This window comes from Saccopteryx leptura, chromosome X (assembly GCF_036850995.1).
Source record: "Saccopteryx leptura isolate mSacLep1 chromosome X, mSacLep1_pri_phased_curated, whole genome shotgun sequence".
NCBI classification, from domain to species: Eukaryota; Metazoa; Chordata; class Mammalia; order Chiroptera; family Emballonuridae; genus Saccopteryx; species Saccopteryx leptura.
In genome coordinates this window covers 10,253,264-10,270,470 of record NC_089516.1, presented here as the reverse complement: position 1 = coordinate 10,270,470, position 17,207 = coordinate 10,253,264, and the positions used below count along the sequence as shown (strand labels likewise).

The window sequence follows — 17,207 nt, the reverse complement described above, 5'->3', positions numbered from 1 at the left end:
TTATTCACTGAGGGCACCAGGAAACTGCCCATTTGGAAAAACAAAAACCAGAACTATCCTCTGAAAAAGAGTGCTTCACAAATTCAGAATGGGGCTCTGGTTTCAAAGGCAAGTGGCATCCACAAAACCTGTTGCTCTTCTTAGTTACAAAATAGTCATGGGGGTGTAAGGTGAGCATGGGAAATATAGTCAATAATAGTGTAATAACTATGCATGGTGCCAGGTGGGTACCGGAAATATCAGGTGGAACACTCTGTATAGTATATGATCATCTAAACCAGGGGTCTCAAACTTGCGGCCCGCCGAACAATTTTGTGCGGCCCGCAGACTAATCCACGAAGTTCAAAATATTATATATTAGTCTGCGGGCCGCACAAAATTGTTCGGCGGGCCGCATGTTTGAGACCCCTGATCTAAACACTATGCTGTATACCTGAAACTAATACAAAATAATACTAAATGTAAACTGTAATTGAAAAAAAGAAAGGAAAAACACCTGTTGCTTTTCTTTCCTTAACAGTGTAAGCAGGAGAAATGCCCAGCAGCTACTGAGAACTGCAGGGTCCCTAGAGCAGGTTCATGATGGAGCTCGAGCATTTGATGTTAGTGACCAGGCGGGCTCACTGTGAGTCACACAGCAGCAGGTGTCTGCCCTCAACACCTTGCTCAATTTCACAACAGGGGAACTCAGGCAACGGACAGCTCGAAAAGGAAGATGACGGTTTGTCCACACCATGGTTCTCTCCGGTCCCACCTCCCTCCCATGTCTGTTACATGTAGCTCGCTAGATACCGCGGAAGCCCGCAGGGGATGGTTCTGTGCTGAGATGATCAACAACAGAAACTGTTTGTGGGGATTAAAAAGATCATTGGGGCCTGACCTGTGGTGGCGCAGTGGATAAAGCGTCGACCTGGAAATGCTGAGGTCGCCGGTTCGAAACCCTGGGCTTGCCTGGTCAAGGCACATATGGGAGTTGATGCTTCCAGCTCCTCCCCCCTCCTCTCTCTCTGTCTCTCTCTCCTCTCTCTCCCTCCCTGTCTCTCTCTCTCCCTCTCTCTCTCTTCTCTAAAAATGAATAAATAAAATAAAATAAAATTAAAAAAAAAAAGATCATTGGGCTGTAACGTACAACATAGGGAATAGTCAATAATACTGTGATAACTATGGACAGTGACAGACAGTTACTAGACTTACTGTGATCACTTTCTAAGAAGTCTAGATTTTGAATCACTGTGTTGTACATCTGAAACTAATATAATACTGTATTATCAAGTATAAGTAAAAATAAATTAATAAATATTTTGTAAGAAAGAGACAGAGAGAGGAGGGGGACAGACAGGAAGGGAGAGAACTGAGAAGCATCAACTCATAGTTGCGGCCCCTTAGCTGCTCAGTGGTTGCTTTCTCACACGTGCCTTAATGGGGGTGGGGGGCTCCAGCCAAGCCAGTGACCCTGGGCTCAACCCAGCAACCATGGATGGGGTCAGGTCTATGATCACATGCTCAAGCTGACGGTCCCACACCCAGCTGGCGACTTTGGGGTTTCAAACCTGGGTCCTCAGCATCTCAGGTCGATGCTCCATCCACTGTGCCACTGCCTGGTCAGGCAAAAAGTAAAGAAATTTTAAATCATGTTTCACATCTACTGTGAAGTTGGGCCTCAGGGTCATAAAGCTAGCTATTTGCCATGGGGAAACAGGAAACATGTGACAATATAGGCAAAGAGGGAAAATTGCTATTTACATTACTGTCTTCTTCCTAGGAAAATGTGGGCCAGCAAAAGAAAGACAGGTCAGGAGTGAAAGGGGAGGGAGGAAGGGAAGGAAATCAAACTAAACCAAAACACATCATGGCCTCGTCCTCACCTGCCCGTTCAGTCAGCGTAAGTCCTATAGCTTACAAGTCTCTTTCACCGGGCCGGTGGTGAGGCAGTGGATAGAGCACTGACCTGGGATGCTGAGGTCTCAGGTTCAAAACCCTGAGGTTGCCAGCTTGAGCATGGGGTCACCAGCTTGAACGTGGGATCATAGACATGACCCCATGGTCACTGGCTTGAGCCCAAAGGTTGCTGATTTGAGCCCAAGGTCACCGGTTTGAGCAAGGGGTCACTGGCTCAGCTGGAGTCCCCAGTCTAGGCATGTATAAGCAATGAACAACTAAAGTGAAGCAACTACAAGTGAAGCAAATTGATGCTTTTCATCTCTCTCCCTTCCTCTCCCCCTCCCCGCAAAATAAAAACAAAAGCCTCTTTTTATGTGACTGAAAAATGATAATCCCATCACAGAAATGAGTAAGGCAAGGTTACATCCATAAAATGGTACCCTTTTATGCTATGAGTGTGACTGTAAACACACCTACATTTCTATACACGTGCAGGTTTCAAAGCAGTCCCTGGCCCTGCTCTCATTCATCTGTCCCACTTACTTCTGGACTGCTGGATGGGGTTTCACAGCTGCTGCAGATGCTGGCCCACCAATGGTGCTAGAAGGCTCTTGATTTTCTGTCGCTTGATTTTCAGGCCGTAATTTCCTACGAATGGGCTTGGATGGTGGCTGAGAATACGGTACATCCTGCAGATCAAAAACAAAACGAAAACCCCAAAAGGTTAAAAAATTAAACAGTCCCCCCATCGCGCCAATGCCATATGCTCCTCCAAGACCAGCGCCAACATCAGGCACGTGCTCTGTCAGAACTGCACACCCGAGGGTATGTGACTGACTCGCGGCTCAGCAAGAGCTGGAGGCACATGGCATCAGATTCCAGCGGCCTTTCTTTAGTTTTTCCTTTTTTTCCTTCCTGCTTGCAGCCTATGACCTCTTTTTTTGTCATCTGGAAGGACGCAGGAATCAGCTTCCAGGGGCCCACTGACCCCCTTTCCTTAGTATTTTAAATGCCGTGCACAGTTCACAGCACAGTCTTTTCTACTGAAGACAAAATTTGCTCTTGCATAACTTTGGGGCTTTTTGGAATGTTTAAATTTTGAAGTTTTTAACAGTCTTAGTCATATGAGCCATGGTGTCTTCTGGAAGGAGACAGCGGCCTGCTTCCTGGAAGGTCGCTGCTTCACCTGCGTCCCTGGGCCCCGGGCCCGCTCTCATGAGAGGAGGGCCTGAGGAAACGGGGAAGGACAAGACGCTGAGAAGACGGAAGGACAGCGCAATGAGTGAGTGGTGGCTGCTGAGCAAACGACCCAGGACTCAGTGACGGGGTGGGCTGAGCTGCAGGTGCCGAGACGCAGAAGAACCACGGCGCAGAGACAGGTGGGGAGACTGCCACGGCCCGAACGCGCTCCCACAGGCTTCGCAGCACATGGGGTTCTGCAAGGAACCTGTCCCTCCCCATCTCACCTCTGGATCCTGCCAACAGCAAAGCCGCATATTTGGCTGGGAGGTTGAGGAGGAAAGTGCAAACTGTCAGCGACATCCAGGTTCAGCCCAGACATCATCAGGACCCTATCTTCACAAAGAACCCAAATTCTAGGAAATCTGGGTTATTAACATTCACATCAGGACACAAAAACCTTAAAACAGTTCATGTACTCACAGAGGCAAGGAGCCCGAGGGAGGGCTCACAATGCCACCACGGTGGCCCCCTGTGCTGGCCTTACCTTCTTCGTTGGGCTACTCTCCGCAGCTTGAGATGGGGCTCTGTTCAGCTGGGGGTGAGGCTCGGCCTCGGACGCTTGTTCAGACTGCAGCGAAAGATGAGAGAGGATAAAATGCAAAGCCATACCCACCCAGATATACAGTGAAGAGCAGTTAGGAAAAGGCACTAAGAGGAAACTGATGTAGACCAAGTTGCGGGCAGACATGGACAGGTCCGCTGAGCCTTGAGAAAACCTCCCACAGACCCTCTCTCCCCTTCCGTTTCTCCTCCCAGCATTGTTCAACCTCAGGAGAAGGAGTCATGGGCTATCTTCTGCACATATATATCTATACATATTGCTAAAAACTAGCATTTCACAAGCTCAAACTAAAAATAACAAAGCTTATCAGAGAAATAGAGTTGGCAAAGAAGTTAAAATTTTAACCCAACCACTAACAAAAACAATAATACTAAAAAGCACTGAAATTAAAAACTATGTATTAAACTCCTAATAAAGAAACACTCCGGCAGCTCTGACTCTTTCCCTTAAATAAGGTAGCGGGAGGGTGAGCATGATGGAAGGAGTAATCAGAGGCTTCCAGCTGCGAAGTGATACAGAATCGGTGAATGAACGCACCCAGAGAGGCCCAGACTGCTCCCGAAGCCCTTTCACACAGAGCGGTACCAAACAGCCAGGCGAAGGCCGGCGACACTGAGCGCCAGGTCTCCCCGTTCCCCCAGCCCTAAGTGTGCTAGAGCACTTTGCTTTCAGCTGCTATCAGCCAGTGAGGCAAACCATTAACATTCGGGGAAGGACCCTCCCTGTGAACCAGTGTGACGTCCATATTATACTCATTTCAGTCCGCTATTTACCTACAAACTACTGTGTTACAGAAACACACACTGCCTTACCGTGTCCGCTTCATCCCTAACCCAGCGTCTTCTGAGTGTGGCCTCTTCCTTCCTGACTCTACTGAGAAGGCCTGTCCCAAGGGCGCTTTCCCACTTAGCAGATGCTAGCTGCCTCTTCTGCTCTCTAGAGCTTGCACTCAGCACAGCACCCAAACGGCCTTTTCAAACTCCAGTTCCTGGCATCTGATGAACCATGCTCTCCTACCAGAATCATTGGCCTTCTTTCCTGTTGATCCCTCTTCTCCCTCAAATGCAGGGTTTCTCAAGGTTCTGCCTTCGGCTCCCTGCCCTTGTTTCCCTCCCTGTTCATTCTTTCCCAGAGCATATAATTCCGTTTGCTCTTACATTTCCACTGCCCTCGCTAGAAACCTTGGTTCTAAACCAATTCCCACCTGTTCCAAACCCATTTCACCGGTATTAAAATACATAACTTCTAGTTCCAACTTTTTCTTATAGCTTTCTCCTTTCCATTAAGGATAAGTGTTTTATTGTGACTGTTATTATTAACTGATACTGCATGTTTCACACACATTGTCTGAGATGCTTTGCATGAATTATTTCATTTAATCATAAAAGCCTAGGAAATAGTTGTTATCTCCATTTTATGAGTGAAGAAACTGAGGATCAACAAGTAACTGGCCCAAGATCACACAAACAGCAAGGTCTAAACCCAGGCCTCAGGCCCTAAAGCTGGGCTTGTAGCCACTATGCTCCATATTTCTTGGGCCAAGGAATATTGACTGAACAGCTACTACAGACAGGCGCTATGCTGGTGCTGGTGTTCAAGGACGAGCACGTGGCAGACTCTGCTTACAAGGGCCTTGAAGTCTAATGGGAGAAGCAGAGAAGTGGTCAGGTGAACGTGCATCAGTGGAATCGGGGCAATGGTGGGACAGGTGTGGGGGCTCCAGAAGCACCCAGCCCGCGGGGCTGCAAAGACTCGGGCACAGGTGATGTTCACCTGACATCTGAGCGATAAGCAGGGTGCAGCCCATCAGAGGGGCACTTCCTGGGGACAGTGAGAAAGAAGGCTCGAAGGGCCTCCTCTGGTCCGACACCCAGAGTGGCAGGCTGGGCTAGCACAGAAGCACTGAGGCCAACCCCCAGATGGGAACCACAGGACAAGCAGGTGGGAGGCGGGACTTCACTTTGGGGCATCTTGAGCTGAAGCATGTGGGAAATAGCCAAACAAAGCCATCCAGAGCCATTCACTGTCAGCAGTTTGGGGGAGCAGGCACTCATCCACCTTCCCTGGGGGCTCTGACAAATGGCATCTTACTTCAAGATCTGCCAGCCTACTGTCAGCTTTATTCATGGCTGAACGAGGGCCCAGTAAGCCTCCCAATGCAAGACTTCCCAAGAACTGTGCTATAGAATTGCAAATTGGACCCAAGGTCTTTTCTTGCTTTCTACCTGAAAATCTATTGCTTGGAACACACGTGCTCTGGCACTCAGTCTATGTGTGCAGCCCCTGCTGGGCCCACGCTGGGCATCACCCGTTCTACCAGCCAGGCAGAAAGCAGAGGCGTGACACAGCAGCAGGTCAGGCACCTCGCTTCCATCAGGCGGACCGAGGAGAAGCGTTTGCCTTAATGCTCCTTTTACTGGCAGAGATGAACAAGGTGTTTTGTTAGAATGTTGAAGGAAATGATAAATCAGATTCTTTTTTCACCAAAAATGACATTTCTGAATACAGCTAAAGTAGTAATTGTCTTTGTAATTGCCTTGTTTTTCTCTTCACTGTCTCCAAAATCACAAATACTAATGGACTGGGGGTTAGGCAGGATGAGGAGGCAGTTGTGAGACGGTCTGAATTTCTTTTCCATTTACAAATTTACCTCCTGAAGTGGCATCCAGGGGCTGGGTTTTCTAACTCTCTGACTAGTAGCAAACAACTCCTCAGCGTTACGTCAGGTTACATATAACTATCAATCTCCTTACAAAGAAACTCAGGACCTCCCCACCCCTTTATACTGCTCCCTAACTGATTCGACATGGGCCCACCTGTGAAACGTATGGAGAAGCAAATCTCGGGAGGAGCCTGGAACACAGGAATCAGGCGGATTCTGGAGAGGCACAGCATTGCCAGAGCCAGAAATCACCCCAGGAAAATCACCCTATCGCTCAGATGGGGGAAGAAAACTAGCCTTGTGGTTTAAAAAAAAAAAAACACAACTAAAGAGATTTAGACGTGCAAAAGCCTTTCTTCCCAATAAACTATTTCACTTTCCTTCCTGTAAATATACTGCTCACAAAAATTAGGGGATATTTCCAAAATAACTATGAAGCAATAAAAGGTCCCCCAATTTTTGTGAGCAGTCTAGTATGAGGCTTACATTAGACTTAGCAGCTGGAAAGCAGAACAAACCAGGGAGATTTCTTCTTCTGCAGACTTCTCCAAGTTAACAGTTTTGGGAAAATGACAATCCACGAGAGCAGGGGCCACAGTGCCTCTGTTCTCCCTCCATGTATTACAGGAGGGAGGGGGACAGCTCTGCTATCGATATGATAATATGTCCTTGTCCGAAAGCTTAGGTTGTCCGAACTGAAACGCAAGGCCGGAATCTTGCGGAAGAAACAAACACTGAGATTACAGTTACCATTGCAATGCCAGCCCTTCCCTCGTGACTCCTGGGAAACGGCACGCACTCGCCAGAAAGCGGCAAACCAGACAAATGTACTTTTACTCCAGAGCTCATTGAATCTTAAGCTAAGGTTCCATTTAAAAATATATCTCATATTTTAATATTAATACCCCCTACACACAAATGAGATATTTATTTTCACTCTAATTTTATTAAAAAAAGAAAGAAAGAAAAAGCCTGGATAGGTCGCATGGATTTGAAGGTGCCGAAACTTGTGCTGGGGCTTTGCCCCCCCCCACGGTGGGAGGAACAACGTGGCTCCTGCTCAGTCGGCTCCCCAGAAATGGATAAAGGCTCGGGAAGGCTAAGCATTCTGATTCTCTGCCCGAAGAAGGGCGCATTCAGTTATTCAATTATACAGCTATTTACTTCACACATCCATCTGATGTGTCACTTTCCCAGAATCCTTATCTCAGGTGCCGGACCCAAGACACCAGGCGACTTGCTCCCGGACAAGGGGCGTCAAAGCCTTCTAGTGTGCTCCTCCCTGGTCTGTGTGTCTTTCAGAACACGTGTTCTGGGCGAAGCCAGCTGCTATGCTCTGAGGACACTCAAGGAATCCTAATAAGGAGCCCATGTAGCAAGGAACTGAAGCCTCTTGCCAACCACCATGTGGAGGAACCATCTTAAAAGAGGACTCTCCAGCCTTAGTTGAGCCTTCAAATGATTACAGCCCTGACCAACATCTTGACTGGGGCATAATGAGAGGGCATGAGCTAGAACCACCCAGAATCGTTGCTCCTAAATCGCTAACCCCCCAAAACTATGAGACAATACATGTTAACTGTTTTAGATCCCTGGAAAAACACTCTAGCATGTCTGGAATTGGGGTCTAGTAGGATGGAATAAGGGAACAGTAGAGAAGAATGGGAGAACTGAAGCTGGACAATGAATGGCACTGGAGTGTGCCACTCACAGATCACTGCGCTGGGCTGTCTATCAGTCACTCAGCACTACTCCTGCTTCTAGGCTTGTTCCTACACAGCAGGAGGGAGAAGCCTGGGAACCATATTTATAGAATTTCCTTCCAAAAAAGTTCCCTGTTGCCACTGACAGTCACGCGCATGAAACCAAGAAGGTAAAAGAGAAGCCATGGTGTTGCTCCTCTGGCGGTGGGAGGCAGAAGAGCTTGGGTTTCAGCAGTCAGAAGGTCTTACGGTGGCCGCGGGCATTCCCGTGCAAATCGTCACTTAGCTGCTGCAGGCAGTCTGAGCGTCCTTCAGTTCTCACAATGTCTTCACTTTCAGAAAGCTGTGACAGCCCGACAGCGGTGGCCTTCCCTCATCTTTGTTCCGGGAGGCCGTCTAATTCTTTTATAAGTACCAAATTTCTGGAATGAAATTTCTTCTGTGTGAAATACCTGTAGTGGTTTCTGTTTTCCTGACTAGACCTTGGCTGATACATACTTGTTCAGGGTTTGGAACTTATTCTGAGGGCCGTGCAAGCAGAGGAATTGGACGCCACCCATACTAGGGGAAGGGAACTCAAGTAGAAGGCAATAGAAGAAAACAAGATAAGAAATGATGCTGATTTAAACCAGTCTGGTGGGGCGAGGATAGGCAGATTTGAGAACTATTTAGACTGGAGCCTGGATACATCCCTGGTGCTGGGTGGAGTGTGGTTAAGTGAATAATGGCACATGGAATTCAGGTATTGATCTCAGACCATGGGTAAATGGTTGAGAAAGTAGTTTAAAGCAAGAGGAAAGAAAGGTGCCAACATGACAGTAACTGAGGAACACTATGCAGATTCATCACAAAGCCATGCTAGACCGACACCAGGTCCATAAACTGCCAAGAGCAGGGACTAGCAAACATGTTCCGTAAAGAGCCAGATATTAAATATTTTCAGTTGCCCAGGCCCCTGGTCAGCAAACTGCAGCTCGCGAGCCACATGCAGCTCTTTGGCCCCCTGAGTGTGGCTCTTCCACAAAATACCATGTGTGGGTGCTACCTCGATAAGGAATGTACTACCTATATAGTTTAAGTTTTAAAAATATGGCTCTCAAAAGAAATTTCAATCAATGTACTGTTGATATTGGCTCTGTTGACTAATGAGTTTGCCAACCACTGGCCCAGGCCATTTGATCTCTGGGCCTCCAGGTTTCCATTGCCATTTTGCAACCTTACTGATAAGTGCTAAAGTGCAGACAATGCAATGAATGGGCATGGCTGGGCTCCAATAAACCTTATTTACAAAAACCAGAGGTGGGATAGATTGACATGTGGTTCATACTTTGCCAGCCCCTGGCCTAGAGGGAAAAAGAATTACAAATAAGCTCCAGAAGCACCACATAGTCTATCTCCCTCTTAGAAATTCACAAAGCGCATAACGTGTCACCCACTCTGAAATCCTGTGAGATAAAGGAAGCCACTGACTTTGCTTAACCCAGCAGTTTCCAAATTTATTTAGCTTCCATTCCTTATTCTCGCCCAGCAGAGTTAATGGTCTGTGGGGCACACTTTGAGAAACACTGAACCAAAGACTGGGTTTTAGAGGAACAAAGGGAAAAATATTCCATTGGACTTGACTGTCAATGACATGCTCCATACCCAGTCCTTAAAGAGGAGCATTCTCCACAGTGCTTGGCAGATTCACGTCCAGGGGCCCCTGCTGCCCACCCCTCCTCCTCTCGCCTTGGCCAGGAGCATGTGGCAGGGTGACACTGCCGCTCTGGGACTGCCTTCCCTCCTCCGCCCCAACTTCCTCCCTCCCTCCTTCCCTGCAGTAGCAGCTGTTGTTCCTGCTGTCAACTACTCTGCATGAATTTATTTACTGGGCTCTTTTAAAACCTTCTGGACACAACACAATAAAAATTATTCATCATAGTAGTTAAAGCAGATGAACACCACACTGATAAAGTATGGATTTTTAAAAGTAGCTTAAAAACAACACACCTCAGATCCAGTACCATCCAGGCAAGCCAGCTTTCCAAAGGTGCCAACCTGCCCATCTGAGTCCAGGTGCTCATGACACCTCCTGCCTGGGCCACTGCAAAGACTTCACTGGGTCCTTTTCCAGCCTTTACTCCCCCCTATCCCAGTCCAATCTACCTTGCACACCACTGAGGAACTACTTTGTAAAGCATCTTCTCATCCTGACACTTTCTCAAGGACCCTCAGTGGGTCTCTGAGGCCTATGGCACACAACACGATCCCTCAGCCAATTAAATGGCACACAGCACGATCCCTCAGCCAATTAAATGGCACACAATACGATCCCTCAGCCAATCAAAGGCCTTCCATCGTCTGGCTCCAATTTATGTCTGCATCAGCTGCACTAGCTTGCCTATATGGAACCCACTCCAGGCACATTTTGTATCTGAATCTTACAATACAAAAGAAGTTTCCTCTCAACTAAATTCTGTTTGTTCTAGATTATCTAGCCTAGTGGATCCCAAATAAAGCTGCACAGGAGAATCATATAGGAAATTTTCATAAATCACAAACTTTTAGATACTTCCCTAGACTTTCCTAATTATAAACTACTAAGGGTGGAGCATTAGAAACTTCTATTTTAACAAGCTCCATGGGTGATTTTTATGAAGCCAGTCCAGACCAAGTGGGGAACACTGATGGTCCAAACTCTTCATTTAAGAGATGTGAAAATCAAGCATCCAAGGTCCTAGTCTGGAAGAGGCCACAAGTGTGCCAGCAAAAACTAACTAGGATTCTTAATTGTTTTCTTATCCATTCGCTATGGAGAGAATAGAGGGTGTGTACAATATGGTTCCATAAATAAATATTTGAAGCTAAGTAAAATCTTCAGCAGTAAGACTCATTTACAAGATGAATTTGCAACAAAAAAAGAGAATCAAATCTCATTTTAAAAAATGAGTAGTCTAATTGTTGAACTAATGGCTAGAATGTGGATAACTGATGACTTTTAAAAATTTGTAATACACTACTGACAGGTTAGAAAAAAGAAACTAAAGGTCTATTGATCACCCAAGAATACAGGCAGATCCCAAGACTGGGGATCACAAACAGTATAACTAAATTCCAGGCAGATGAGCAAGCAATCCTGCTACAGCCTCTAGGGCAGTGGTCCCCAACCCCTGGGCTGCAGACCGGTACCGGTCCGTGGGCCATTTGGTACCGGTCCGCAGAGAAAGAATAAATAACTTACATTATTTCCATTTTATTTATATTTAAGTCTGAACGATGTTTTACTTTTTAAAAATGACCAGATTCCCTCTGTTACATCTGTCTAAGACTCACTCTTGACACTTGTCTCAGTCATGTGATACATTTATCTGTCCCACTCTAAAGGCCGGTCCGTGAAAATATTTTCTGACATTAAACCGATCCGTAGCCCCCCCCAAAAAAAAATTGGGGACCACTGCTGTAGGGGATCTCCAGCATCTTGTTGGTATTTTCAATGTCATTTGGTGCCTAGCTTTCACCTGACCCCTATTTCTGCTAAGTAAGGGCACACCAGAAAACCATGTGGTCAAACGAAGCATAAAAGATGCAAAACCAATGGCCCACATCCCACTGGCCACAGCAAACCCTATCACTCTGCGATCAGTCTCAAGAGAGAATCCAAAGGACTGAATTCTCTGTGAGAACAACTACGAAAACCCATGACCAAAGTCACCTGTAAGAGGGAGAAATAGAGAGCTGAAGTATAAGCACCTAGAGGGCAGGGTCTCTGTCTTGTTTCATTACCATATTCCTGGCGCCTCAGCTGAATGCCAGCAAATAGCAGGTCTTCTGATCAATGTGTGCGAGGAGCTAGTAATGAACCCAAAAGTGTTCCCTGTTCCAGTGGACAAGTGCAGAATTCATCCCACAGTAACTGGAGCCATGGAGCACAGCAGTTATAAAGCAGAGACTTCGAAACCAAACCCAGGCTTTGCACTTGCTTCATGTATAAGCTGGGCCCAGGTTATAACCTCTACTGAGCCACAATTTCTTTGTCTTTGAAGGGGGATAATCCCCCTAAATTCCTAGCATTGTGAAGATTAAGTGAAAAATATGTCTAGAGCGCATGCAACACACAATTATATAGTAACTGGTCAATAATGGCAGCTAGTATCATAACCAGAAGTATTATTACAATTGGTGTTCCAGGCACACGATCTGCTACTGCCAGTTGCAGCCAATTCAACATAAAGGACTTTTCCTCTCTTGCCAAAAGATGAAAACCTAAACTGAGAAAGTGCTGACTCCAGTTTAGATTATAAGCAGACCCACTAAAACAGGTTATCCACAATCCAAATTTCTGCCGCTGCATAGCACTGCAACTAGTATTGGAGGGCCATTTTCAAAAATACAAGCACTTTCAGACTTCCCGATTTCCTCACGGCTGCCTCGGCAGGTATCTCCAGCAGTCTGCACTGAACGTCTCTGGCGGTGCCCTACGGTCGGCCAGTTCAACACTCGGAGACCCCCAGGGGAACACTGACAGAGCAGGTCAGGGACAATTCTGATGGACAACAATAATCAGTAACTATAATGGGCAAATCATCCCTGGATATGGCAGTGACACATCCTAATCCCTTGGGGATTCCTGGAACCCTCTGGATTATGGACAGTATCTGTGAAGCAGACTTATTGTTACAACTACAGGACTAAGAGCACTGTGTTTTGGTCTAAAATACAAATATTTTGCCAGTAACTAGTTTTGCTGCAGTTCCATTTCTAGTAATAAAGCCGACTCCGGCCGAGTGAAGGCCGAGCCCACCTGCTCCTCATCACATACATGCCTAGGGCACTGTTACCACGCCAGCTGCAGAGCCAGCAACATGGACCTCAGAGGAAAGGTGATCTATGGCCAGGCTCTCAAGACTCATGTGCCCAATCAGATAAGGGTGAGGAAAGACGTCATCCGCATGCCCCTTACCACACCAAACAGACCCTTACTAAAACAGGCACCTGCCACCATCACAATTCAAAGGCATCTGATTATGAGGCCTGTAGAAATCCTTTCTGCTGGTCCCAGACGCTAGAGACATATAGGCCTGGCTGCAATACCTAAAGTATATCAACATCTGAAAGTACCTCAAAGTCCTAGCCTCACTCGATATTTTACCACTCTTTGAGCACCCCTCCCAGTTCCACTGCTCTGTATTAGTGATGAAATGTCTGAGTAACATCTTCTCTAGCTACAGGTAGCCTGCATTTAAATTATGATAAACGTCCCCCTTTGGGTTGACAGCCCTTCCTGCATAAACTATGTCCATCAGAAGAAGGTGGCTTAAAAATAAACCCAATTAGAAATAGCTGGCTAGGGAGGGAGCTATCAAACTTAGTAAGAGTTAAGACCCAGCTAACATAAAATAGATTCAGTATTGATGAGGATGTGGAACTGCACTGGGAGCACTGCTGACAGTATAAACCACTATAAACACGTCCTAACACTGTTTGGCAGTACTGTATCTCCTGAGGCTGAACAGACACTTACCCTATAACTGAAAATTTCTATTCCAGTATAAACCCAAGAGAGATGAAAAATACACATCTACTTAACACCGTGAATACAAATATGCATAGCATCATTATTTATAATTGCCAAAATTTGAAAGCTACTCAAATGTCCATCAACTGTAGAGAACAGTGACATATTTGCACACAGAATGGAATACTATACAGCAATGATCTACAATTACACACAATATGGATGAATTACACAAATAACATTTAAGCAAAAGAAACCAGACACAGTATATACCGCATGGTTCCACTTATAAAAGGAGAGAACAAGTAAAACTAGTCTATGCTGTTAGAAGTCAGAATAGTGGTAACAGGAAGAGTGGGATAGAAACGGGAAAATAGCACAAGAGGAGCTCTCTGGGTGCCAGGAATATTCTGGTTCTTGATTTCAGTACTGATTACACACGTAAGTTCTGCTTGTGAAAACTGAGTGGTACGTTCAGTGTGCACTTTTCATTATGCAAATTATACTGCAATAAAAAGTAAAAAAATAAATAAATGAATCCAGTGGAGACAATTTCCTGTAATGTCCTTAAAGTGCCACCTAGTGGCACAAGTTAAATGTAAACAAGAGGGAAGATTCACCTCTAGCGACTTCAAAACTATGGACTATTTCTAACAGCATATTCTAGGATTGGGCTAAAACAGTGCCCTATGCAATTGAAACAACAGCAGCAGCAGCATGCTGGTACCAATGAGCCAATGACGACGCACATCTGTTTCCAACTTCACCTGCAATCAGCCACAGTGGGAGGATTTACAACACACACATCAGCAAAGGCTGCAGATTGGGGCTCTTTGCCCCCCCCCAAAGAGAAGGTTTACCAGCTTCCTCCACACTTCAGAGGGAGTGTGGAGGAAAGCAATCCTTCCTCCTGTTTTCCCCGACAGGCTTATTTCCCTCTTCCTCACTCTGAAGGTGAGGCCTTAGTCTGGTGTCCTTTCATTGTGCTGGGGAAACACAGGGTTGGGAAGGACCACTCCAGCAAGCCACTGAAGCTGCCAGTTGAATCAAGGATATTTGCTCAAGGTTTTGCTCATAAAGTCAGAAAGACAGAGCAACTTGGCCAGGTGAAGATCCTCAAGGCAAAGCTGCAAGCTATAGACACAGGCGTCAATTATAGTCCTTAAGTCAGGAGATACTGGGTTAAAAGGCTGATGGGGACACCGATCTGTCTTTCTACTAATTTATCTCCTCGTTTCCATTGTTTTCAGAAACAGGTGGTGATGTGGATTTGGTGATGTAGTTTGCTGATGTAGTTTACTGACCCCTGTTACAGGCAGAGGGCCACCCTGTGAAAGGTCACAAGAGGGGGAAAGAATGTGATTCTACTAAGCGGTTCCCTAAGCTAGTACAGCACTCATTCTGGGCTTGTGACCACTAACTTCTGGCTATCTTGAATCTCTTCTTTAATTATTAACAGCTGTCATCGAGAGCTGGCCATATACCAGGCACTGTTCTGAGTGCTTTAGGATATTAACTCATTTAAGCATCACAAGAACCCTATGAGAGTAGACACTACCATTATCCCCATTTTACAGATGATGAAATTGAGATACAGATAGGCTAAGTAACTTGTCCAAAGACACACAGCCAGTAAGAGGCAGGAACTGGATTAGAACCCTGAGCCCATGTTCTTAATTACCCTGTCAGACTGCCTCTCTGGGTCCGCCCCCTGTTGTCTGCCATTGCCCTTTTTTTCATTAACACCATAGCACATTTGAGTGCCTTCCCATCCTGCCCCACTTCTGCACTGCTCCTCCCCTGACACTCAGGAGTGCTTCTTGGTTTCTGTCACTGTGTGGTGGTGGTGGGGAGAGAGACCGGAGAAGAGAAGTAAGGATTCCATCAGCTCAGGAACCTAGAAACCGCCCATAACCGATCCCCAGGGGGAAACTGGGCTAGCTTGCTAGTTATAGGAAATAGGATGTCCAGCTATTGCCTACGCTTGACAATCAAGTACGAGGAAACGGGTTGAAATGAGACACAGTTATGCACGCACACTGTGAGAAACTAGAGAACGGATGGCGTTCGGCATGAGGGTGAGGAAAGCCGAAGGGGCTGCCGGATGAGGAGCACGTCACAACCTTGGTGTTCTCACAGTTCACAGCAAAGTGTGCGCCCATTGTGAGTACACTCCATTAACACCTGATGAATTAGATGAAATTACGGCATCTTCCAAAGGAATGATGTTGGCGAAGTAAGTTTTACACAGTAATATCATGAACACAAACAATAAGGAGGGAGAAACCTAAGAAAGAAAACAAGCTGTCAGTGGTAGGGTAAAGCTAATCTGTTAAGCAGGTTTCATAACATAAAATGTCTCCCTGATAAAGATAACGTGTCGGCTCAGTTGGTAATGAGGGTGCTGACAGAACCTGTTGCACACGGCTGCTGGGATTAAAGAGTTAACGTGTGTAAAGCACTCAGGAGAGCATCTGGTGCATAGCACTATACTTAAGTGTTTGGTAATTAATAAAGTAAATGAAGAATCACAATTCCTCTATGGTTCATGTACTTCTAAAATCAATTTTGAAATAAATTATTTATGATGCAGAAGTTCTGCCTTTTTTTCCCCTCTTAGAAGGTAGGATAAGGGTTACCTTTGGCCTTTTCTACTGCAAATATGACCCACTGACCAAAAGGTGAAAGCTATTTTGGCCAAGATGAATGTAAGTCCGCATTTGGGGAGACACTTTATAATAAAGCATTTTTAGTTTCATGTAAGAAAATATTTCATATTTACAAAATGACTGATGGGCACAGAAACTGGTAACTCTGATTAACTTTTGTTTAGCAGATCTATAATTAATTTCTATGACATAGAATAAATGATTTCTCTCTCTCTAATGCTTACCATTACATTTCAAGCACTTCCACAGAAACCTTTCCTAGCTCTCATCTGCAAGAGCTGGCTCTGCCACTCACTAGCTGGCAGTTTCCAAGTAGCTCACTCCTGCTTTCTGAACCTCAACTTCCTCTCCCATAAAATGATGGATGTGAGCACGGGCTCCACAGTGTAAAAACTAAAAAGACTTAGACACACTCAGAAGCAAAATAAAGATCCCTGCAGGGCCAAATCACAAAGTGTAGGCCAGGCTAACAGTTCGGAAGCACACAAAGGCAGCTGGGAGCTGATACAAAGCAGAGTAACAGGGATTTAAATACAGGTATTGATCGACTTACGACCTATGCAACTTACGACCATTAGACTTTACAACTACAACTGCTCCGCATCTGGCAGCACAAGCGTTACCCAGCTGGGTGTACGACAGTGCAGACCAGCTTCCGGCAGCACTACCATCTCCACATGCACCATTTCAACTGTTATCCCAGACTCCGTACAATAATGAAAGAAAATTATGATATAATATGACTTAAAGATTTTTATAACATCATTTCACAGTACTGTACATATAGCCTACTCAACTTACGACCAAATCGTGGGATGACCGGTCTGTCAGAACCAATCGTGGTCATAAGTCGAGCACTAGCTGTACCCCACAAGAGGCAAAAGCAAAGGCTGAGGTGGAGTTTCAGTGCCTATAAAGCTGCAAACCAGAATGGAGTCTGTTAAGGTGCTTGGGGCTGTATACTTAGAAAAGAAAGCAGGCCCTGGCCAGTTGG

The 17,207-nt window shown here is 45.8% G+C and overlaps 1 protein-coding gene across 2 annotated transcripts in view; it reads right to left on the bottom strand.

Annotated features, from left to right (window-relative positions):
* The window catches only part of REPS2 (RALBP1 associated Eps domain containing 2), a 225,955-nt gene that overhangs the window by 23,627 nt on the left and 185,121 nt on the right, over positions 1-17,207 (bottom strand). For both annotated transcript variants that reach the window (XM_066356509.1, XM_066356510.1), the window contains exons 13-14: positions 3,608-3,691; positions 2,425-2,570 (exon numbers count right to left, since the gene is read on the bottom strand). In XM_066356509.1, coding sequence (XP_066212606.1) covers positions 2,425-2,570; positions 3,608-3,691 — 230 coding nt within the window. The remainder of the gene's footprint in view (positions 1-2,424; positions 2,571-3,607; positions 3,692-17,207) is intronic.